The 25,064-nt window shown below is 40.2% G+C and overlaps 1 protein-coding gene across 1 annotated transcript in view; it reads left to right on the top strand.

Moving 5' to 3' along the window:
- Positions 1-13,299, top strand: part of CCDC171 (coiled-coil domain containing 171) — a 222,465-nt gene extending 209,166 nt beyond the window's left edge. Inside the window, 1 exon segment of the mRNA XM_070736888.1 lies at positions 10,691-13,299. Within this exon segment, the coding sequence (XP_070592989.1) occupies positions 10,691-10,900 (210 nt within the window). The 3' untranslated portion in view covers positions 10,901-13,299.
- The last annotated feature ends 11,765 nt before the right edge of the window (positions 13,300-25,064 follow it).

Below are 25,064 nucleotides of genomic sequence, written 5' to 3'. Positions count from 1 at the left end.
TTCATCCAAGCTCTTGAGGTTTATTTCCATAGAGCATCTTGATTTCAATTTTTACTATGATTTCCCTGTTTTTGGTAAGGATAGTCCATTTGTCCAATCAAACTCCATGGCAGTGTCTTGGCTGCATAATACTAAGCAGGTGTGGCCATGGCTACACATCAAAAACATCTGCCAAACACATTGCTTGGCTCTAGTTCTATCCTACCTCCTTTACATGGGTGATCTGAACCTACAGTCTATTCTGTCCACGCAGTCATAACAAAGTACAGTGATCCCCCGAGTTTCGCGATCCCGATCATTGCGAAAGGCTATATCGCGATTTTTCCACCCGGTGACGTCACTCCCTTCCTTTCTCATCTTTCTTTCTCTCTCTCTTTCTCTATCTTGCTCCTTCCTCTCTCACACTCTCTTCCTCCCTCTCTCATCTCTTTCTTTCCTTCTCTCTCTTTCTCTATCTCTCCCCCTCTTGCTCTCGAGCGGCAAGCGAGCAGCCGGGCGGGCGGGCGAACGGGCAAGCGGCAAGCGAGCAGCCAGGTGGGCGGGCGAACGGGCAAGCGGCAAGCGAGCAGCCAGGCGGGCGGGCGAACGGGCAAGCGGCAAGCGAGCGGCCCGGGCGAGCGGGTGACGGGCAAGCGGCAAGCGAGCAGCCAGGCGGGCGGGCGAACGGGCAAGCGGCAAGCGAGCAGCCAGGCGGGCGGGCGAACGGGCAAGCGGCAAGCGGCAAGCGAGCAGCCAGGCGGGCGGGCGAACGGGCAAGCGGCAAGCGGCAAGCGAGCGGCCGGGCGAGCGGGTGACGGGCAAGCGGCAAGTGGCAAGCGATCTTGGGGTTTCCCCTTTGCCTGGGCGGCGGGAAGACCCAGGGAAGGTTCCTTCGGCCGCCCAACAGCTGATCTGCTCCGCAGCGCGGCAGCAGCGAGGAGCCGAAGATGGGGTTTCCCCGTTGCCTGGGCAACGGGGAAACCCCATCTTCGGCTCCTCGCTGCTGCCGCGCTGCGGAGCAGATCAGCTGTTGGGCGGCCGAAGGAACCTTCCCTGGGTCTTCCCCGGGTCTTCCCCGCCGCCCACACGCAAACTCCACCATCTGCGCATGTGCGGCCATGGAAAAAGGGGCGCGCATGCGCAGATGGTGTTTTTACTTCTGCACCACTACATCCCGAAATATCGATTATCGCGAGGGGTCTTGGAACGGAACCTTCGCGATAATCGGGGGATCACTGTATTGTAAATAAGTTTACACACAGCTCTTTCTTGTATAAAATGTTTTGAGCTGGGATTTCCCCATATGTGGGGACCAGTAGGATATGTGGAGTAGATCATAGACACGCTCACAAAATGGTTAGTGTATCCACTCACAAAAATGCTTAGATACTAGAAGGCAAACTAAGCACTGTGTTGCAGTCACTCACCTTTACTTACTTTATAAGAATTTCTCAAGGGCTTATGGGAAATTATTGGAAAGGGAAGTCAAGCTTCAGGGCATGTCTTGGCTTCATAACATGCTAGCTTCTCATTCAGTTTTTAATTAAAAAGAGCTTTAAAATCTGAAACTAGGTGAGGCAAGAAAGTTGGCAGGAGCCAAGCAATGTGTTGTGGGAACTTCACCACTTCCAGGCGTTATGGTGAGGACCCAGAGTTGGCCTTCTCTGGGTCCCGTTGACTAAACAATGTCGTCTGGCGGGACCCAGGGGAAGAGCCTTCTCTGTGGTGGCTCCGACCCTCTGGAACCAGCTCCCCCAGAGATTAGGATTGCCCCCACCCTCCTTGCCTTTCAGAAACTCCTTAAAATCCACCTCTGCCATCAGGCATGGGGGAATTGAAACATCTCCCCCTTGCCCATGTAGTTTCTGTGTATGATTCGATTGTGTGCTTGTTTTTTATATATTGGGGTTTCTTTTGGATTTTTAACTTAAAACTGTAATTTAGATTGCTAAATATTAGATTTGTTACTATGTATTGTTTACCATTGTTGTGAGCCGCCCCGAGTCTACGGAAAGGGACGGCATATAAATCCAATAAATCTAATCTAATCTAATCAGAACTAGATGTTGGCCTGAGACTTAAAAGGCATGAGTCCAGAGTTCCTGTCAGCCAATCACATTTCTCAAACTGACATACCAACCAAGATGGTTGTGAAGTTCAAGTTACGGGCACACAAATAGTCATGTAAGCCACTTCAAGTTCCATAATAGCGCCGGTGGACCTCACTCACCGGCGCCTTTTGTGGGAGGCTCGGGCAGACACTGGACACATGGCGTAGCCGCCATGTTGCTTCTCGGCCGAAATCTCGCGAGATCACGAGATTTCGGCCGAGGATCAGGCCAGGGTGGCCTGATCGATGACGTTTCCGGGCGGGGCCTGCCAGCCCTATAAAAGGGCGGGCAGGCCCGGGCTCAGCCTTTTCGCCCGGACCAGTCGACGTGAGCAGACACCCACCCGCCCTCCCTATTTTGCAGTGTGCTATTATGGCTCACCCTAGGGGGCCGAATAGGAATTTTTGGCGGTCTGGCCTGTTAGCCTTGGCCGTTTTTTCGCCTATTCTACACTGTGGAGAAGGATAAGCGGTTAGGGGGTGCTTGCACCTGTTAGGTTAATTGGCTTACCTTTGGTCATTTGGGTAGGCAGGTTAGGGGCGGAAAACTGGGTGGTGGTTTAGCAACTGCGTGTTCTCCGTTGGGCATCTTTGGGGATGATTGACAGGTTCTCTCCAAGCTTGTGGTATTGGCGACCTGAGCAGTTGGGGGGAACCTGTCTTTGGGTCCCACACATTTAATTCCCCTTCTAGGGGTTAGCCAGCGGGACCTCCCACATGCAAGTGCATGGCAAGGTCTCAGGTGTGGGAGGGGTCCCTCACCTGAATTAGCATGGAGCTACGCCCATACGTTGCCCTGGAAGTTTATTCTACGTCATTTTCCGCCCCGGAAGCAATTGTTTGACTCTGCGGGTCCATTAGTTAGGGTCATATTTAGTTATGCTAGTTATGCTAATTTAATTAATAAATTATGCAAATTTATGTTAATAAAAATGACCCAGTTTAAATCCAGCTCATTGTGTCCGTGTCGTTACTCCGCCTCTCCTGCAAAAGAAAAGTATATAATTACCTAAGAAAAGTATATAAATCAATAAGATTTGTTTCCTGGAATTCTATGTGTTTTTTTAAAGTTTTCCTCTCATGATTACTCTGAAGAGATTGTACATTTGTACTATAGGACAACAGTCCATAAATTTCTTTTAAAAAACATAAATTCAGCTTAGCGAGCTATTGGAAAGTAGGAAATACAAATTATTTCTACTTGTTTAGGAGAGTTTGATAGATATGACAATTTCAAGGGGGAAAAATACTCTTCTGGTCCCTAGAGAGTTGTCTGTAGTGACTGAGTGTACATATAGTTTTTCTTGGCTTATTCTTTTCATAAGGGTGCAAAATGGAAATATAACCATAGATATGAATGACACCAGAAACAGTAGAAGCTGTAACCTTAGCTCGGCCACATTCAAGTTTACAACTGATGAAGCTTGGTTTCCTGCTAAGTTAGAACATTTTAAAGCTTGTATGCATATTAGACATAAACTCACATCAAGTGTAAATTGCCTTTTGGTTATTCCTGTGTCAACAATGATAAATCCCTTCCTCCCCATAAAAAGTTTTTTTTTAAATACTGTAAATGTATTTTTCTGGCTGATTTCAGGTTTTATAAAAGTGAAATATGGAGAGTTTTCTGAAGGTTTATTTTTTTGTTTTGTTTTGTTTGTTTATTTCCCTTTGGACTACTTATACCAAGAAAAAGCTGGATCAAGGTCAATACTGTTATATTTATCCAAAATGTAATATGTGTTAAATCTGAACCAGGCTAAAAGATGTTTGAATGCACCCAGCATTACTTCCTGACAACATTCTAGTTCACACAGCTAGAAATTCCAGTTTTTTCTTCTCCCGTTATTTTAGATGAGATGTCTTATATTTGAGTAGCCCTTGTTTGGATCAGACACATATAATAAAAAATGGAATGCTTGCTGTTTCTGTGACAGAATGTAGCATGATGTCTGAGTGAAAAACAAGGCTAAATATTTTAATTTCTTTATCCAACAAAATGCAAGGCCCATTAAAAAAAAAAAAAGAACGAGTGAGTGCCATACTCAATTTAAACATTACATTCAGAAACTCAGAGGTATCAGGAATATTATTTGAAATCCAAGATAATTTATTCTGTTTCAGAATAAATCTCATATAATCATTATATCAAAAAAGCGTTGTCTATGTACCATAGTAGTTTATCAAAGATTCAGCATAAGTGCTATTGCTATTGTTTCTTTTCAGCATAGAAAACATTCCAATTAAGTACCCCCATTTCCCCAGGTGGCATAGTTCTGTTATGAAGTGTTAAATATAGCTAATTTTAATAAAGAAACTAGATTTTCTGACTTGTGATCATAGAATAATAACTTTTAGATAATACGCAGCAGGGGTAGAAAATGTTTTGAATAGAGTAGAGTAGAATAGAGTAGAATAGAATAGAATAGAATTTTATTGGCCAAGTGTGATTGGATAAACAAGGAATTTGCTTGATGCATATGTCTGCAATTCAGGACCCACATGTATTTCAGGACCCACATGTATTTGAGTAAAATTAGAATTTTCTAAAGGAACTAAAGCTGTAAGTTTGGGTCTACTTAGTTTTGCACACACACACAATATTTAATTTTGTTTTGGAGGGCTGGATGCAATAGTATCACTATGGTGAGGTAGGTGAGCCATATAAATTTGATAAATAAATAATTAGGTCTGCCTTTTAAAAAAAACAAACCTCTTTCAGAATACCTGTGTAGCAAAGGGGTATCTTTCTTCACTATATAAAGAAACATAGCTACGCAGGAAGTTGCATAGAGACGATATGTGTACATCCAGATGGATCAATTATGATAATTTGGGTGACTTTATAAGATTCTTGCTCTTATCTACCTTATCTCCCTCTCCAAACTCAGCAGCTAAAATCTTTTTTAAGATCTCACCGGGGTAAAACTCTCAGAAAGCATTGTTTATCCACAGTCTGATGTGTATTACACTGCCCTAGGAATATATTCTTTTACAGCTGTCTTAATGCATGGCTCTGCTGTTCATGACATAAGAGACACAGTTATTTGCATGATTCTGATTTTTCTTTTTTAAAAATATGGGGGGGTTTTGCGGAAAGAGGTATGAAGAAGCTTAATATCCATTTAAGAAATGCCATTTGAATTATTGAATATTATATATTGCCTTTATGTTCCACATTTACTTTCTTTTATATGCATTTTAGAGAGGCCTATTCTTTTTACTTACAGTGGCATATATAATAATGTTCATTATTTAAATACCTACTGATTTCTTAAGTGTAAGAAGATTGGAACAGAAACATATAAATTACATGTATAAAAATAAAAACTAAACTTAAACACTGCTATGGGAAATAATTACCTGAGCCTTCTCTCCGTCCCCTCATGTCTTTTTCTAATTTTCAGCAAAGATTTATTTTTAATCAAATTATTTCTGATGGGTTCCTGTTTTGGGGTGTGGAAAGCTTCCTTTACAAGGAACCTCGAACGATGTGCTTTGAAGTTGCCCCGCTTTGCTTGCCCACTTTAGTCGGCACATCACTGTCATGTTGCTTCTGAGCAAAAAAAGAAAAGAAAAAAGAAGGAAGATAGTTAAACATCTCGCCGTTTATGAACAAGGAGAGGGCAAGCAGGCACCGTTGCACCTTGACCACCTATTATGAAGCTCTTTGCTGCAGTGTCAAGTGAAAGCGAGTTAATTGGGTGAAGCTGTAGAGCATGTTAGGGGCATAGTAAGGGGATGCTATCTGACAGCTGAGTGTCAGCAAGAGCTACTCAACTGTGGCTGAGAGACAGAGACCTGTCACAAAGTTCACGCACGCTGCAGCCCAGTTAGGGAGTTGAAATGTGGCTCGGTCTCACTTTCTCCCTCATTGCATTCCAGCACCTTAAGATTTCACACTGGATGTGTCAACCCTTGTTCTCTAAGCTGTTTTTCTCCCGACCCTTCTGAATTCAAATGATTGGACAAAAAGATGCTAATGTTTGGCAAAGTGAATGTAAATATCATCTTTCATTCTCGCTCCACGCTCCCCCTTCTTCTTCCTTCCAAAGCGAGAATCTACATCGGGCTCCAAGGCTCTGACAAAAATTAGATTGCCGGAAGATCACTAGACAGACATACATCTACGTAAAGGGTTCTGGAGCTTGGCGATTAAAGGTCCTGATTACGATCTGGGCAGCAAAACCTTTGCCTCTTTTGACCTTCCACAAATGAATCCCTCACCTGAGGTCCCACAAGTTGGCCACAGAGTCTATTCATTCAAATACTCTTCAGCAATTGAAACGAAGGGAGCAATTTAGAAAACAAGTAGTAAATTAACAGGAAGCTGTGATAAAGGACGTCCGCTAGAAGGATGTTTAGGGCTAGCTGAACCCGAGTGGTACAAACCGACCCTTAAAAGTAGAGGAAGCCACGATCCTGTCATCAGCATTCCAGTTGTAGGGTAACTTTTAGAGCTACACTACAGTGAACTTGCTTAGTATTATTACGCTGTGAAACAATGAAATGCCTAGATCTTGAACAGGTGCTTAATGAGGATGATGTACTGCCACAGGGCCCAACCTGAACAAAAGCAAAACAAAGGAATATTCAAGATAAGGTACCAGCATTCTTAATCTGGTTCTTTCGGAAGTCTTGAAACCAACTTCTAAAATTGCCTTTAGATATGATGGCTGGGAAGTGTAGGCAGCACACACAAAGAAGTTCTAACGGATCTGTTAAAAACAAGTTTTTTGTTTATTTCATTAAACAAATGTAGGTGGCTGCACAGCTCACACACTATGATGCCAAGTGGCTTACAAAAGCAAAAATCTTTTCCCTGTGCTCCTTTTCATGCAATCCTTTTAAGAACCTTAAAAGTTCATTTACATTTATAAGGCAATCAGTATAGGTTTGGCTTCCTTTTTTTTTTTTTTGTTAAAGGGGTTCGTCTATAATATTTGCTCTACTACTATCCTTGGAGACCTTTTATCAGTAAAAGCAATTGTCTCTGTAAAAAGTTGTTTACCCTCCCAGCATATTAACCCTTTGGACTGTCGTGGATGCTTCTCTACAACTAATCTAAGTGCATTAAAAAGGAAAGGAAAGTAGGGATATTGAAAAAAAAACCCCATCCGCTTTAATCCAGAGATGGATTTCTTGAGTTATTCCAATATAGACAACAATTTTATTACACCCTCCACCAGTCCACTTTGCTTTATTATGGAAGGTGAGGGCTAATAATGGCCAAGGCCACAGTAGCCCTGATTTCCATCCCATTGTTGGTTTTTAATTCTACCTGAGCAACGTAGGAGAAGCAACCTGACCATAGAATGGAAATTTAGCTACCTCCATCACCCCCACCATCCCCATCACCTCTACCAAATGCTGAAGCCTTTTCTGTTTCTATTGACTAGCTGCCAATCATTACGCTTCATACTTTTGTTGAGTGTGGCTCCCCAAGGAAGTCTGATTTATTTATTTTTTTACCTCTCCCCTTCTTTGGACTTTTGAGGTGTTTTTTCCCCCTTCTTGTTATACTCCCTCCTTGTCTTCCCCTTTTCTTTCTTTTTTTAAAAAAAGGCTCATTTTTGAGGAGTAAAAAATGTGAGCCTCATAATGTCCTTTAACCCAGAGGATAACCAGGTTGATTTGAAGAGACAGTAGTGCCAGCAAACATGTACATTTAGCTGACCTTTAGCTTCTACTATTTATTGATGTCATTTTACTTAAGCAAGACATTTAGCTTTATTGTGGTTCTGCAGCATCATTTAAAACACAGCACCCACACTATGCTCGAAGTAAATGAAGACATCCCAGTCTTTTTTTCAAATTGTTTTTCTGATACTGTGCTTAAGTATTAACATGAATGCATATAATTTGCTGATTTAAATAATACATTTGCAAACAATCTGTAGAGATTCTCAGTCATCCAGGTCATGTTGTCCCAAAGGACCTGAAGAAACTTTTTGGATGAAAAGCGAAATGTCTTCAAGGAAAAAAACAAGAAAACCCAGTTGCCTCCTTTGGGACAAAAGTGCAAATACCTGACTTTGATGAGAGGAGCACAGCTAGGTGCTGTTCGACTAAAATCCAGATGTCCTAAAGACTGCGTGTTTCTATTTTGTCTACAAATTCATTTTCTTCGGAATCATTGGAGAATTGAAAATATGACTACTTTAAAAATATCTCCTGGGGGTAACCTTTTGAAATTGCTGCCATATGGGTGGGTCTTAAAGGTCCAGCTTTTCATCCAGCGCCAAGATAACCTCATGTAATACTAGGAAATCAAAGAGCTAACATCAAAGAAAGTGAACTATGTGATAGACAGAGCCATTGATTTTCGCCTTGTCCCAGTAACAGTAATAGAAATGGGAAGGGGGCAAAAAGGTCTTAAAAACGCCCCCAGAATTCAAAGTAGCAGAATTCCAAATACTGCCTTATATCTAACAACTTTATCTATTTAGTCCACCATATGTAAGCCGTGGCATTTCGACAGTGGTGCCTTGTGACTGGTCTATTTTAGATTCTTGTGTGCATATATTTGACTGAGATAATATGTTTTAAAGCAAGGGTCACCAACCCGCAGACTGATTCCGGTCCACCCTTTGGAAACTGGGCCAAGGAAGTGGCGGGTGTGCACACAAAGCTTCATTTGCGCATGCACAGGAGCTAGGATAGGAAACCATCTCCCCTGCCACCATTGCCATTGTTGCCAGTCCATGGAGCCAGTAGGGTTGGGTACAGCTCTTTTTAAAAGTCACTTAACCCTTGCTGTATTCAAAGGGCATTAAAATACAATCTGGAAAATTTGCCTGAGTTTTACTAGAGATTTCTAAACAAGAATTCAGTTTGCAAATAATTTCTTTTACTATACATGGACTCTTAGGTTATCAGTATACAGGATTGTCCATGTGGAAAAGCAAAAGATAATTTTTGACAACTTTTATAATACTCCAGACAAAGAAGGGTAAAACTGGTCAATGTTTCAAACTCGCAGTCATTTCGGACACCTTTTTTCAAAAAGGGTTTAGTAAACACTACTGTTTTTATTTGTTGTTTGTAAGACTTGCTTAAATTTAAGGAATCCAGGTAATCAGATGTGCAGATAAACCAATGCATGACAGTAGACTTTGTAACTACAGAGATACCTCATCTTATGAACTTAATTGGTTCCGGGATGAGGTTTGTAAAGTGAAAAGTTTATAAGACGAAACAATGTTTCCCATAGGAATCAATGGAAAAGTGATTAATGCGTGAAAATGCAAAACTCACCCCTTTTGCCAGCTGAAGCGCCCATTTTTGCGCTGCTGGGATTCCCCTGAGGCTCCCCTCCATGAGAAACCCCAACTCTGGACTTCCGTGTTTTTGTGATGCTGCAGGGGAATCCCAGAAGGGGAATCCCAGCAGCACAAAAATGGATGCTTCGCTGGCAACGGAAGTCCAGAGGTGGGGTTTCCCAGCGAGGGGAGCCTCAGTGAAATTGCAGCATCACAAAAGCATGGAAGTCCTCGAAACCCCACCTCCAGAGTTCCATGTTTTTGTGATGCTGCGATTTCCTTGAGGTTCCCCTTGCTGGGAAACCCCACCTCCGGATTTCTGTTGCCAGCGAAGCGCCCGTTTTTGCACTGCTGGGATTCCCCTGCAGCATCGCAAAAACACGGAAGTCCGGAGGTGGTGTTTCCCATGGAGGGGAGCCTCAGGGGAATCCCAGCAGCGCAAAACGGGCGCTTCGCTGGCAACAGAAGTCCGGAGGCGGGGCATCCCAGTGGCGGCGGCTTGCTTTTGTAAGGTGAAAATAGTTTGGAAGAAGAGGCAAAAAAATCTTAAACCCCGGGTTTGTATCTCGAAAAGTTTGTATGACGATGGGTTTGTAAGACGAGGTATCACTGTATATTCAAATATTTAAAAAGAACATGTGTCATCAAAGCATTGCACAAGTCAAAGAACCAACTGCAGTTTTAGAAGTTTTTATTAATGGGCACAGATAATAGATACATACAGTATGCTTTCATCCCTTTGAAACCAGTGGGGCTTAAAATTATGCATATTTCCCGTAGTCCACATTTAGCAACACAATTGGAACCAGCAGTTGGGTCATTAAATGAAACCATAGTCCATGTTTACCATCCTGTTTCACTTTTCCTTTGCTTTACAAACTCAAGAAGGTTGTAAATGTGAAGTTCGTTTGTAACGTTACTTTTCCTCAGCATCATAATTACAAACAGTTGATGAATAGATAGAATAGAATAGAATAGAATTCTTTATTGGCCAAGTGTGATTGGACACAGAAGGAATTCGTCTTGGTGCATATGCTCTCAGTGTACATAAAAGAAAAAGATACATTTGTCAAGAATCATGTGGTACAACAGTTAATGATTGTCATAGGGGTCAAATAAGCAATGAAGAAACAATCAATATTAATAAAAATCTTAGGATACAAGCAACAAGTTACAGTCATACAGTCCTAAGTGGGAGGAAAAGGGTGATAGGAATGATGAGAAAAAAAACTAAATGAGGCAATTGCTAAACAAGGACTACATTCTAGAGATAATATCTACTGTTTTTATGAACTAATTAATGGGAAATGTTTTTGTTGTCTTATTTTCCCCCCCACAGGACTCACGAAACGCTTCAAGCATCTTTACTGTGTCAAGCTCTTTACCCCAGCTAGATCAAGGCTGTCTTCCAGGGTTTTTGCCATTGAAGTCCGAATCAGATTATGATCTGCCTCTTACCTTGACGCATAATAGACCTCCAATTTCATCATCCTTTCCTTCAAACCTGCATGTCATGTCTGCCAAAAAAGCAATGCCAAATGGATGCTAGAATTTTGTAAGCAGCTGAGAAAGAATTAATTAAAGTCCGATTTTATTAGGAGGTTTTTAGCCTTTGAATTGAAGTTTGCTCTCTATGCATTTCTATGGCGTTAATTTTACATTTTTCATGGGAGGAAGGAGGGGGCCGTGTTCACACACACCGCACACCCCATGCCCAGCATAGTAGAAGGGTCACTTTAAAAAACCTACATGTCTTTTATTTACCATGGTAGCTCATTTTTATGTAATATATTTTTAAATGTTAAAGAATGACACATTTGGGGTAATTTTCCTCAGACTTTAAAAAAAAAAATCAATAAGCCATTTTATTCTCTATCTATCAAAGTTGTTTCATACTTGTCTATTTTAAAACAGGGCTGCAATACTTTAATAGGATTGAGAGAGCTATTTGAAATGTATGCCAATGATTCCTGTCATTTCATGGCAGCCCTGCCATGGTTCACTGAGCCCTCTCTTCTCTCTTGTCAGCTCAACTGAAGACAAGCATTTAGTTGCAAACTTTAAGCAGGTTGTGCAAAACAGAAATGATGTGACTGCTTCTCCTCCTGCACAATTATGTCACTCCTGGTCAATGTGAGAAGGTCAGGTTGCGCCTTGTAAAGCTACATGATACCACTTGCCCATTTGAACAAGTTAAGTGCAGAATCCGGTCCCTAACGCCCCCCCCCCCTTTTTATTTTATCAACTCGGCATTTGATCAGGAAGTAGAAACAATGGTGTAGGGAGATTTGGAAAGGATGTGTTTATGTGCTTTTCATAAGGGCAGTTCTCAAGCCAGCATCGCAGGTAATAAATTTAGCCCGAGTTTCAAGACTTTAGAGTAATGGCTGCTCTGACCTTCAAAATATGCTCCTTTCCTTTGTTGTTGTTATTGTTGGTAGGACCCAAGAGTGACGCCCATCTTTGATGCTGACAGAATTTAAAACAAGGCCATTGCCCTGCATTTTCTGCCTTGTAGCACACAAAAGTAAAATTGTATGTCAGGCCAAGATGTCGGGGAGCTGACAAGATGCCCCAGTGACATTTTAGCTGGAAAGAGCAAGTGTCTTGCAACCAAGTGGTCAAATATCAAATAATAGGTCAAGCAGGAAGGAGCTGAGTTCTAACCACAAAGAGGTTTCTGGTAACTTACTTGACAAGCTTTTGGGCGCTCTGTGGCTTGACAAAGTGATATTCTGTTGGGTATCACTAGACAGTCTGTTCTTTATTGCCTTCAGAAGATCAGACATTGACATTGATTAAACTCTTTAACCCTTAAAGGTTAAATTCTGGCTGTATGCATCATTGGGAGGAAAGAACAAAAGAAATTTTGTAATATATACCATTTGTTATGGTATTAATCACCCCAACTCCCCAGCGCCATTAACATTTGATGTGTGATGTAGTTTTTGACAGGGTTATTGAATGCAAAATCTATACGTTAGATTGCTTCTCATTATAGATCAGAGACACATTAGAAAAATAACATTGTGCTTGGTGGAATTTGTAATTTCTCATGCTTTGATAAGAGTAGGGTTTGATTCCATAAACCTGACTGCTAACATTTGTCTTTGTCCTATCATCCCAGAAGACAATAAATTTGCATATGTAATACACCTACCACTATCAGTAAAATCATGTAAATTCCTGACTGGTAATTCCAAAGCCACTCAGAAGAACTTTGAAATGTTTTCAAGTATTTCTTGTTTTAAGATTTCAAGAGGGTTTTCATGCCTGCAGATGCAACTGTATTCATTTAAGAAATGAGCAAATAGGTTTTCTTTTAAAGGTCATAGCATGTTATCTTTGGTCTATTTAAGGCATTTTTTTTCCTTCTGACTATTTCTACCAAGAGAAAAACCAGAAAAAGTAACATGCATTATTCCAATCAGAGATTGCTTATCATTTTCCACATGGAATTTTAGCATGCTTTGTTTTGTGCTGTTTTTTCATTTTTTAAAATTACAGTACATAGTTAAGCATTTTTTTAAAGAGGTGTAAGATGGAAGTCTGATAAGATTTGCTTATCAGCTGTATAATAAACCACAGATTGAGATTAAAATCAACATAATAATTTAAACATTATTTGGTTTTGGAGAATTGAAACAGATCAGATTTGCCTTTTTTACAGAACACTGGAAATTTATAAGAGGTGTATAGATAGATAGACCTTTTACAAGCAATGAGTCTAAATTTTTTTAAAACAGATTTTACAAAGCATGGTGATCACAGCTAATATTCTCTGGAAGTAGTTACAGCTACATCAGACAGCACATACGAGAACAGCAATCTTAGATCTTTTTATCACAGCATTTCTCAAGGAAACATTATATACTCAAGAGTAAAATTTGTTCCCTTTGCTTTAATTCCCTGCTGCGCACAGCAATGCTTTCTTAGCAAATTAGGATTTGCACAGTTATATTTTCTATTTATACAAAATACATCTGTACTCATGAATTCATATATAAATTTTCTCTCAATATTTTTCCTCTTTTCTTATCTCAGCATTCTGATCAACATTCAGGCTGTGTGTGTGTGTGTGTGTATTTAGATGTCAAGCTTTATTAACTCCACATTTACAAATCAAATTATTATAACTGCACCTAATGTAAATGAAAATTCTATCATCAACCTTTTTTAAATCCATGACATGCTTAGATGTTTAAACGCTCAGTGATGATATTTAGAACTTATCAACTCTGTGATTAGACAACTCATGTAAAATTATTAAATGAGCTCACCACTAAATTTTATTACACAGAGAACTATTCAACTTTGTAGAGGCATTAGGTCCACAGAATCTTGACAGTTTGCTCAAAAATAACAACACAAGTGTCTCAACAGCATGACACTTTACCACTATGATGGTACCACTATGTTGTCAGGGGGCATGTGCGAAAGTGGCAAAAGCTTACGGTGCAGGGGTGGGTTCCACTCAGTAAAGTGCTACCAAAGTTTTTACTACGACACTGTGGGCGTGGTTTATGCAGGACACCTGTATTTTCTTTCAACATCTTTCAGTGCAAATTGGGTGCTCTGGAGTGGAGTTCCATTTTCACTACCTCACTGCCTTCCCCTCCCGCCCAGGCAGTAGCGTACCCCTGGTTCCACTTACCTTCACTTGCTCCACTTGTGGGCTCGTGCATCCCCCTTGTGCTATTTATTTATTTATTTATTCATTCATTCATTCATTCATTCATTCATTTATTTATTTATTTATTTTTATATTTGTTTATTTATTTATTCATTTATTTATTTATTTATTTTTATGTTTGTTTGTTTGTTTGTTTATTTATTTATTCATTCATTCATTCATTCATTCATTCATTCATTCATTAGATTTGTATGCCGCCCCTCTCTGTAGACTCGGGGCGGCTCACAGCAACAATACAAACAATGTAAAACAAATCTAATAATTTAAAAAACACTAAAAACCCCATTAAGAGCAGACATACACACAAACATACCATGTATAAACTGCATAGGCCTGGGGGAGATGTCTCAATTCCCCCATGCCTGATGGCAGAGGTGGGTTTTAAGAAATTTACAAAAGGCAAGGAGTGGGGGACAGTTCTAATCTCTGGGGGGAGCTGGTTCCAGAGGGTTGGGGCCGCCATAGAGAAGGCTCTTCCCCTGGGTCCCACCAAATGACATTGTTTAGTCGATGGGACCCGGAGAAGGCGAACTCTGTGAGACCTAACCAGTCGCTGGGATTCGTGCGGCAGAAGGCGGTCCCGGAATTCCACTTCCATGCATGCTTAGAAGGTGGTTTCAGCCCGAAACACAACTGAGGAGCTCATCAGCAGTGCTTCGGGCAAAGAAATTAATGTTGGTATTAACTGGGGGCAGGCGGGAAGGCATTTTTCAAAACAGAGGATGAGGAGAAATCCTCCAAACACACACACACACACCAAAAAAAAATCACCAAAAATTCCCCCCAAAAGATGGTCGTGCACACCGAACGTCACAGACAGAACTGGATCCGTGACACCAAAATTACGTCACCAGTAAGTTGCTAACGGTTCAGGTGATCTGGTCTGAACCAAGAGGAATTCACCCCTGCTACAGTGTGACCAGAGTTGTCCATTCTCTCACATGCATACTCCCCTTATGCCTCCAAGATGAATATGGATATACACTGCTCAAAAAAATAAAGGGAACACTTAAACAACAGAATATAACTGCCAAGTATTCAATGACAATATTTCATTCATTCAGATCTAGGATGTGAATTGTAAATTTGGCAGCTGATCAAAAAAAACCCAAGCAGAATTGAAGAGCATTTTAAGAAAGTAGATTTGACCATAATATCCTTATATCAGTCTTAGCAATGCAGTCGGTGGGATTTAACACAAAAGTAGGCTTGAAATAAAGTATTTTTTATTTTAAGAATATATTTCTGTTTCCAGGCTTAATTTCAAAAGTCACCAGAGTTTTTGCCATATTGCTAGCATACTTTTTCCTAATCTACACTCTTTATTTGAACTCTATACATGCTTTTCAGAAGTACAGTTTCTTGCTAAACGAAATACATTTATTTTTGATTCACAAAGCTGTTCTTGTACTGAAAAAAGGGAATGTACTGAATAAAGGGAGCCAAGAAGGAATGCAAAATTATTATTATTATTATTTATTAGATTTGTATGCCGCCCCTCTTCGAAGACTTGGGGCGGCTCACAACAGTAATAAAAACAATATAGTAGTGGAACAAATCTAATATTAAAAAACATATAAAACCCTATCATTATTTTTAAAAAACCAAACAGCACATTCATACCAAACATAAAACAAAGTATAAAAAAGCCTGGGGGAAAGGTGTCTCAACTGCCCCATGCCTGGCGGTATAAGTGAGTCTTGAGTAGTTTACGAAAGACAGGGAGGGTGGGGGCAGATCTAATCTCCGGGGGGAGTTGGTTCCAGAGGGCCGGGGCCACCACAGAGAAGGCTCTTCCCCTGGGGCCCGCCAAACGACATTGTTTATTCGACGGGACCAAGAGAAGGCCAACTCTGTGAGACCTTATCGGTCACTGGGATTCGTGTGGTATATTCATGGGTGGGTTCCGCTTACCTTCACCACCAGTTCGCATTGTATGTGTCCCCCTCGTGCAATTTCATTTCCGCGCATTCTCAGAAGGTAGGTTCAGCCCAAAAAACAGCTGAGGAGATGCAGCACCTTCTAATTATCTTCTCAAGAGTCAGCTCCATTGAAGTCAATGGAATTTACTTTTGAGTTAGCTTTCATAGAATCACACTGAACAACTTTGTCTTAAATAGGTCTCAAATGCTAAAATTGTGGATTTGATGAGTGGAAGCAATAAAAGGCTGCAAGGAATACAAGCGCCATATTAAGAACATAATTAGTAATTTCTCTAAGCAAGAATGCAGTTATTGTCTCTGAATTCAGATGAAATGATAAGATGAAATTTCAGTATAAATGTGATACAATGAATTCACACATCAGTATAGTCCAGTGTTTCCCAACCTTGGCCACTTGAAGATATCTGGACTTCAACTTCCAGAATTCCCCAGCCAGCATTTGCTGGCTGGGGAATTCTGGGATTTGAAGTCCAGATATCTTCAAGAGGCCAAGGTTGGGAAACACTGGTATAGTCAAAACATAGTTTGTTTTTTATTTGAAACTAGCCACTGTTGTTTAAAAATCAAATTTATAATATATCAGGTAATGGAAATCCAGTCATTTGGGGCTTAATAAACAATAATCAAAAGACAGCTGAGTGTGAGGTAAGAATTCGGCCATTTTGTATTTTTCATTTGGTAATAGAGCTCTCTTCAACCAAGCTACAGTTTTATTACAACCGTCACATAGTTGGTAACCCTGAATGCAAGTTCAGGTGAGATATTTTTTTTTAAAAAAGTTATAAAACAAAATAGGGTAGCTATCTTTTCAGACAATGTATTTTTCATGTTAATGAAGATATTTTTATTTTATTTATTTATTTATTTATTTATTGGATTTGTATGCCACCCCTCTCCGTGGATATGCTAAAATGTGTAAAGATTAAAGTCTCTTAAGTCAAATATTCCAAGATAAAGTAGCTTGAATTAGTGTCTTAGATTTGAGACAGCGTAGTCATGAAGTTTCTGTTCGGTAGCATAACAATTTTTTCCAGATTTCCAAGCTATTTAAAATGATAAATGTGATTATGTGAAGAATTCCTTCATGTTCCCCAAGTAATAATCCACTACAGTTGTGGGGTTTTTTTTTAAAGAAAAAAACAGAGATCCCTGAAACATGATCACAGAGAATATCTGTGCTTTCAGATAGTCTGGGTGGAAAAAAAGAGAAGAGAAAGAAAGGGCATTTGACCTCTGTTCTGTATGGATTTTCTGCATGCAGAAGTGACAGCAATCAGCACTAAGAGAAGTGAAAAAATGAGGAAGTGGCAGCTCTTTATCTGAACAGAGTGACAAAGCAACCTTTGATTCCAGCCTTCACATAGCTATTGGGTTTCCAGAATTGTGTTCAGAAGCCACCTCTGGGAGAACAGACTTAAATTTGTATGCTGCCCCAAGTCTTCGGAGAGGGGCGGCATACAAATCTAATAAATTATTATTATTATTATTATTATTATTATTATTATTATTATTATTATTATTACTACTACTACTACTACTACTACTACTATTATTATTATTATTATTATTATTATTATTATTATTATTATTATTATTATGTAGAAAACAACAGTCAAGGATTTTTAAAAAATGTATCTGTTTTTCTCTCCCCACCTCCACCCCCTTCACTACCTACCATTTCAAGAGGGAAATTATTTTGGTGATTTGTTATTAGCCAGCATGGCTATTAATGTGGATTCAGATACTGGGAGTGTATTTATGAGAGTGGGCTACTCAGTCTGAAGAGAGCTGGTTTAGATAGCCAAATCGCAAGTATCATTCTTAATTACCTATGTTATAAATGTCTAAGGTTAAGCAAAAGGTGAAGGTTTCCCCTGCCAAATCTTGTCCAACTCTAGGAGGTGGTGCTTAGCCATGTTTCTTAGCTAAAGGAGTCAGCATTGTCCAAAGACATTTTCCATGATCATATGGACAGCATGTCTATATGGAACACAGATACCTTCCCACCAAAGAGGTACCTATTTATCTACTGGTACTCGCATTTGCATGCTGTCAAATGGCTAGAGTGGCAGGGGTTGAACGAGAACAGGAGCTCCATTTTGCGGTACTTGGGTCTCAAACTGCCAACCTTCAGGTCATCAAGCCTACCATCTTAACTGCTGGGCCATCGCAACCCGTCAGATAAAGCAAAATGAATTCCCAGGATAGAAAATAAAATTGTATTGCAGTCTTCCCTAAAAAAGATACCCTACCGTACTCTCATGGCAGGAGTGATATGGCTTTCCCCACGCAAGGTTCATCCATCAGATTCTAGATGCACTGACACATGTAATTTCCCCAAATGTGGGAAAGTAAATCAGTAGATCTGGTTCTACTCTCTCTCTCTCTCTGTTGCAAACTCCCTTGCTATCATCTTTTAGTGACCCCATAATCTCTTGCGAGGTGGAGTCTGGGAAACTAAATGGAGCTAGCAGCATTTTAATGGCCAGATGCCCATCCTGTCGCCAATGCAGAGTTTTGTTCAGCAGATATATTCCCAGTGTGTCCAGAGAGAGAAATATCTGCTTCTACCTAGGAGAGGACTCGCAGCTTCCTCATTGTGAGGCGAGAGCTCCACCTCTAGGCCACCGCACCACTCCATTGTAAACTCCCTTGCTATGATGTATTGAAATTCAGCACTGGCACCCAAGACTTGTCTGGGTTGAAGTTGTATAGCTCTTTTCATTTGAAAACCTAAAAGTATAGCCTTCATCAAGTCCCAGATCTGTTGGAGAGGCACCTTTTTAAGCAATTGTGAGATAATCCTTTTCATCTCTCTTCAGTCTCCAACTTTGTTCAGTTTGTTGTTCCCTTGTTTAGTTCAATGCATCTTCTGAACAATGGCAATGCTTATGAGATAAATTGTTCCATTAGCTGCAGTATACAGTACATTTATTTATTTCGTGATATTTATATGCTGCCCAACTCCAGAAGACTCTTGGCGGCTCATAATAATCACAACAAATCAAAACAGTATAAATACAACACTATTAAAAATAGCAAATAGCATTAAAATACAGAAATAACACAAAAAGTGTTATATTTTCCGGAAGACCAGTAGAGTGGGGATAGTACAGATCTCTGGAAGCAGTTGATTCCACAGGGTCAGAGCCACCACAGAGAAGGCCCTTCCCCACAGCCCCACCAATCAACATTGGCAGACAGGATCTGGAGACCAGTCCTCTGTCTCATACCTTGCAATTGGCCATTGCAAGGCATGAGACAGAAGGCAATCCTGTAAGTAATTCTTAATTTCTCATCGTAATGAAATTTTGAATTTCTAGATATGGGAAGAATTTTGTCCAATTCATAATTTAGTTGGCACCAGCCTAATTTTGCAATGTTGATCCAACATTGCATATAGTAGAATGGGGGCGGCACAGGATAAAAATGTTTATGTATGTAAATGAAACATGCAGATAACCTTTAGGAAATTGTGCTTACAAAAATGTGTGCTAGATAAAACTGCAAAGAGAACAAAACAGTATATACATTCAAGTGATATCCAAGAATTTCTTAATTTTTTTTAAAAAATCCAGACTGTGGAAGAAAAGAGACTACTCAAATCTAAGGTGGAGATAACCCTGTATAACCCAAACTGGTGTGAGTAATTTTTGGGGAATGGAGATGTGTCACTTCAAAGAACAGACACTTAATTCATATTCCAATCTCTCATCAATGGAAAAAGTTTGAGCTTCCAAAGAGTTAGAATCTCACTTCCTAACACTTGTCAGCAGAGAAGTACTATATGAGTACTTCTCCGAGTCATCATCATCATCATCATCATCATTATTATCATTATTACTATTACTATTATATTGCAGTTGTAGTTCAAAACATTTGGAGGGGCTACAGTTGTTTTCTGTATTGTGCAGTTTCTACACCAACCTCAACACAATCAAAACATATCTCCACTATCTCTAACTATTAACTTTTTACATATACAAGATTGCTTTGTCTAGTATTAATCAAATTTTTACAATCACCCATCTCACCAAAAGGTGTGGTGCACAAGATGAAAGAAGTAACAAAATAACACAGCTTACAAAATAACGAAGAAAGCAAACAATCCTCAAGCCTGGGGGTTTGGAAATTTTGAATCCATTTTGATGTATGCATGTTTTGATGGGCAGAAAGGATTTTCTAGGTAGTAACATTGATTCTTTCATACTATTTTCTGAGTATTTGTGCACTTCGGGGTTTATACACGTAGACGTGACTGATTGGTTAAGTCCCTACATTGGAATAGGTAGTGAGATCAATGAACATTACTATTGGGATATTAGATTTGTTGAGATTCCAAACAAATGACTTAAAACCTAAGGGAGAACACCCTGACTGATCTGGTTTGAGATTTGTCACTAAGAGTAAATTTTAAAAGGAAGTGATGAATAAGACCTTTCACGAAAAGCCCAGCCTGATCTATTTGCTATAAATTAAAATCAACGCTGCCGCTTTGCAACATAAGTAAAGTTAAATGGCTACGTTGGCAGATCTCGTTTTGCAAAAAGGGATTTGTGTGCATTTTCATCCGAGAGTCCCCATCGAGAAAGACGCTTCTGTCTAAGTTGAGAAAGAATGAAGGTTCATGATCCCTGCAATACCATTTTCTATAAAGAAAATTCCCCGTCTTCTGCTACTTTTTAAGAGAAGGCCAGCCTGAAGCCGGAGATTGTTCCAGCTTCAATCGCAATGTTTCTCTCTCATCTAATACACACAGCAGGACTCCTTGAAGGCTACAGATTAAACTGTTAGGGTTATTTGAAAAAGTGTCTGAAGGTTTTCTACTAGCCATAAAGAATTGCATTATAAAGATTTGTAAGTTGTAAGGGCAAGAGATGGTCCCTTCTCCTTTTGGTGCTGGACCCCCATAAAAGGAAGTTTCTTTTAATCACCGAAAGGTTCTTCCTATTGTCAGCCTGCAAGAACTTTTCGGTATAAAGTTAAACAACTGAGTTCTGGTTCAACATGTAGACTGGGAGAATACAAACTTAGTTCTTTCCGGATAGTTTTCTGCATCAAAAGAGACAAACATTTTAAGGGCAGGACAATAATGTCATCAACGTTGGCTAAGACAGCAGAGAAAGAATTAGGGAGGCCTTCCTTTGTAGACGTAAATTAAGAAACTCTCACAGGTAGCAGTGGCTGCAGAAATTCAACCTCTTTCATTTTTTGAAACTCGGTCCTATTTAGTTTTTTCCTTCTTTTATGTCTCCTGTCTTCCTTTTCTATGGTATGTATTTCTTTTAGATTCATCCTGTACTCATCCTAGAATACAGCTCATCTGTTTGGAACCCATATCGCATCTCAGACATTAACACCCTCGTAAATGTCCAGAGATACTTCACCAGAAGAGCCCTGCATTCCTCCTCTCGTAACAGAATACCATATGAAACTAGACTTACAATCCTGGGCCTAGAAAGCTTAGAACTAGACACCTTAAACATGATCTAAGTATTGCCCACAAGATCATATGCTGCAATGTCCTGCCTGTCAACGACTACTTCAGCTTCAACCACAAGAACACAAGAGCACATAACAGATTCAAGCTCCAAACTTGACTGTAAAAAATACAACTTTAGTAATCAAATTGTTGAAGCGTGGAACTCATTACCGGACTCCGTAGTATCATCCCCTAACCCCCAACATTTTACCCTTAGACTGTCCATGGTTGACCTCTCCAGATTCCTAAGAGGTCAGTAAGGGGTGTGCATAAGTGCACTAGAGTGCCTTCCGACCCCTGTCCTATTGTCTCTCCTATATCCCATATATCTTCTCTTCTATCCCTATATCTTTCTTCTATTCTCTCATTGATTATTTTATCCTATATTCTCTCTTCTATTCTTTCTCTAATTCTATTGTCCTCTATTACCTTCATTGTGTATTATTGTGTATTGGACTAACTAACTAACTAACTAACTAACTAACTAACTAACTAACTAACTAACTAACTAACTAAATCTGGAAAATACAAATTCTTCCTTCCCATGTTTGTCTCTAGAGAGGTTTTAAGAGGTTGGGAAGCAGCAACCTTATCATTTGACTCCTCACCCCTTGGTGAGGATTTCAACCCTTGTTGAGTGATAATCAACTAAAATGATTAAAGACTGGAGGCAAAAAACGTAAGAAGGGCTACAGGATTTGGGTTTGGCTAATCTAAAGAAAAAAAGGAGTGGTGGAGGGCATGGTAGCAGGGGCCGAATTCCTATTACTGTCACTACCAGTGCACTGTGTGCACAGCTTCGGTTATCTTGCGTGGGCACCTGCACATCCTAGTGTGTTTTTGTTTCTGTGCATGTGCAGAAAGCAAAATCTTGTGAGGGTGTGTGTGTGTGAGATTTGGGTGATATTTTTGCACAGATGCAAAAAATCGCCAAAATCTCGCACATGTCCGCTTGCAAGATTTTGCTTCCTGCGCATGTGCAAAGGCAAAAGTATACTGGGATGCGCGCACACATGCACACAAGATAATCAAAACTGTGCACGTAGCAAAGCAATTGCTAGCGGTGCTGCGTCCTTTACCGGTAGCAGTATTTCAGTAATTGAGAGGTTGCCCCAAAGAGGAGGAGGGTCAATTAATTTTCCAAAGCACCAGAAAGCAAGACAAGAAACAATGGATGGAAACCTAATCCAGGAGAGAAACAACCTGAAATTGAGGAAAAACTTTCTGACAGTGAGAACAATTAACCAATAGAACAGTTTGCCTTCAGAGGTTTTGGGGGCTTCCTCACTGGTGTTTTTTAAGAAGAGACTGAAAAGTCACTTGTCTGAAATGCTATCGAGCAGGGGTGTCAAACTCACAACCTGTAGGCTGGATGTGTCATGCGCTGGCCATGCCCATCCATTTTAGCGAAGAGAGGAAAAGTTGAGATACGTTATGTGACGACAATATGACGTTGCGAGTTTGACACCTCTGGTATAGGAGGTTGGATTAGAACAGTGTTTCCCAACCTTGGCAACTTGAAGATATTTGGACTTCAACTCCCAGAATTTCCCAGCCAGCGAATGCTGGCTGGGGAATTCTGGGAGTTGAAGTCCAGATATCTTCAAGTTGCCAAGGTTGGGAAACACTGGATTAGAAGACCTCAAAGGTCCCTTCCAGCTGTATTCTGATTGATGGTATTTGAGCTAAAACTAAATGTAAGTACAGCGGTACCTCTACTTAAGAACTTAATTCATTCCATAACCAGATTCTTAAGTAGAAAAGTTTGTAAGTAGAAGCAATTTTTCCCATAGGAATCAATGTAAAAGCAAATCATGCATGCAAACCCATTAGGAAAGAAATAAAATAAAATTTGGGTGGGAGGAGGAGGAGGAAGAAGAGGAGGAGGAGGAGGACAGTCACTGCCCAGAGCAAAGGGAATGTTTCTTTTCTCTGGGTGCTGGCAGAGGTTTATTCCCTCTCCAAATGCCCAGAGAAAGGAAAATGCTTCATTCGCTCTGGACTGCCAAAGCCTCCTTAAGCGCCACCAAAAGGCTCCTCTGGCAGCCCAGAAAAGCCCGAGATGGCCGGGATTAAAGGGGGAATGGCAGAAAACTGTCTGGGCCTTTGTGCCGCTCTCAAATTTCCTGGGAAATTTTTCCGGGCTTGGTTCGTAAGTAGAAAATGGTTCTTAAGTAGAGGCAAAAACTTTTTGAACACCCGGTTCTTATCTAGAAAAGTTCTTAAGTAGAAGCATTCTTAAGTAGAAGTACCACTGTACTTTCCTGTAAAATAGACCTACAACTGTTATGGAAGGGACCAAAATCTGTGAACTTTCTCTATCTCCTGCTAGCTAATTGATCAGTAGTATCAGCCAGAATGGAGTACGGTGGTAGACTTGGAAGTTATGTTGAAGCTGGCATGTATGCCTGTAGACTATGTTCTTTGAAGGAAGAAGCCACAAGTGCAGGAATTGAAGTTGGACAGCCAGAAGGATTGATCGAACACAATGGGACAAAGAAGACCACAGGCAGAAACAGCTGAGAACATCCTGAAGGTTGTATCTTGCCACAAAAGATGTCTGAGACAGAGATTGAAGCTTGCTGTTAAGTGATTCACTGGGTCTGGAATTTCCAAGAAAGAGAAATAGAATAACCCAGATTCTGTGTAAAGGAAGATTATATTAAAAGTAAAAGCAGGAAAGTTTCTTTCCAGAAACTGGAAAGACTGAATTGCTTCAAAAAGCAGTGTCAGATATTGGCAAAAACTGTCATAACTGGACTCAGTCCTCAAAGCTAGGAAAAATATTAAAAAGCTCAGTAAATAGGCTGGCAGGAAACTACTTGGGCTGTAGGAGTAAGATTTACATTAGCAACATTAAAGTGAAGAAACAGAACCCTTTGAGAATGCAACCCTGTTCCTGCTTGTTGTCCTGCTTATTTTTAAGCCATCCAAAACAGACCCAAGATAGCTGAAGGATGATTTCATATCAAGAAAGATGGAGTTAATATAAAAGAGATATTGTACACTGGAAGAGTTAATGAGTTAGTCAACATCTTTAGTGGGAATGAATATAATTAAACATTAATTAAACATATTTCATGTATTTCATATTTCATCTGCTCCACCTTGACTTCATAGTGATTTCTGAGGGGTAGTGATTTCTGACAGTCTCAAAATGGGTGAACAGTGCAGTCAGGCGGTAGGGAAAGCAAGTAGGATGCTTGGCTGCATAGCTAGAGATATAACAAGCAGGAAGAGGGAGATTATGATCCCACTATATAGAGTGCTCGTGAGGCCACATTTGGAATACTGTGTTCAGTTCTGGAGACCTCACCTACAAAAAGATATTGACAAAATTGAACGGGTCCAAAGACGGGCTACAAGAATGGTGGAAGGTCTTAAGCATAAAACGTATCAGGAAAGACTTAATGAACTCAATCTGTATAGTCTGGAGGACAGAAGGAAAAGGGGGGGACATGATCGAAACATTTAAATATGTTAAAGGGTTAAATAAGATCCAGGAGGGAAGTGTTTTTAATAGGAAAGTGAACCCAAGAACAAGGGGACACAATCTGAAGTTAGTTGGGGGAAAGATCAAAAGCAACGTGAGAAA

The sequence above is a fragment of the Erythrolamprus reginae genome, chromosome 2, assembly GCF_031021105.1.
Source record: "Erythrolamprus reginae isolate rEryReg1 chromosome 2, rEryReg1.hap1, whole genome shotgun sequence".
NCBI classification, from domain to species: Eukaryota; Metazoa; Chordata; class Lepidosauria; order Squamata; family Dipsadidae; genus Erythrolamprus; species Erythrolamprus reginae.
Note: the sequence above shows the minus strand (reverse complement) of the source record. Positions and strands in the feature narration are given on the sequence as shown.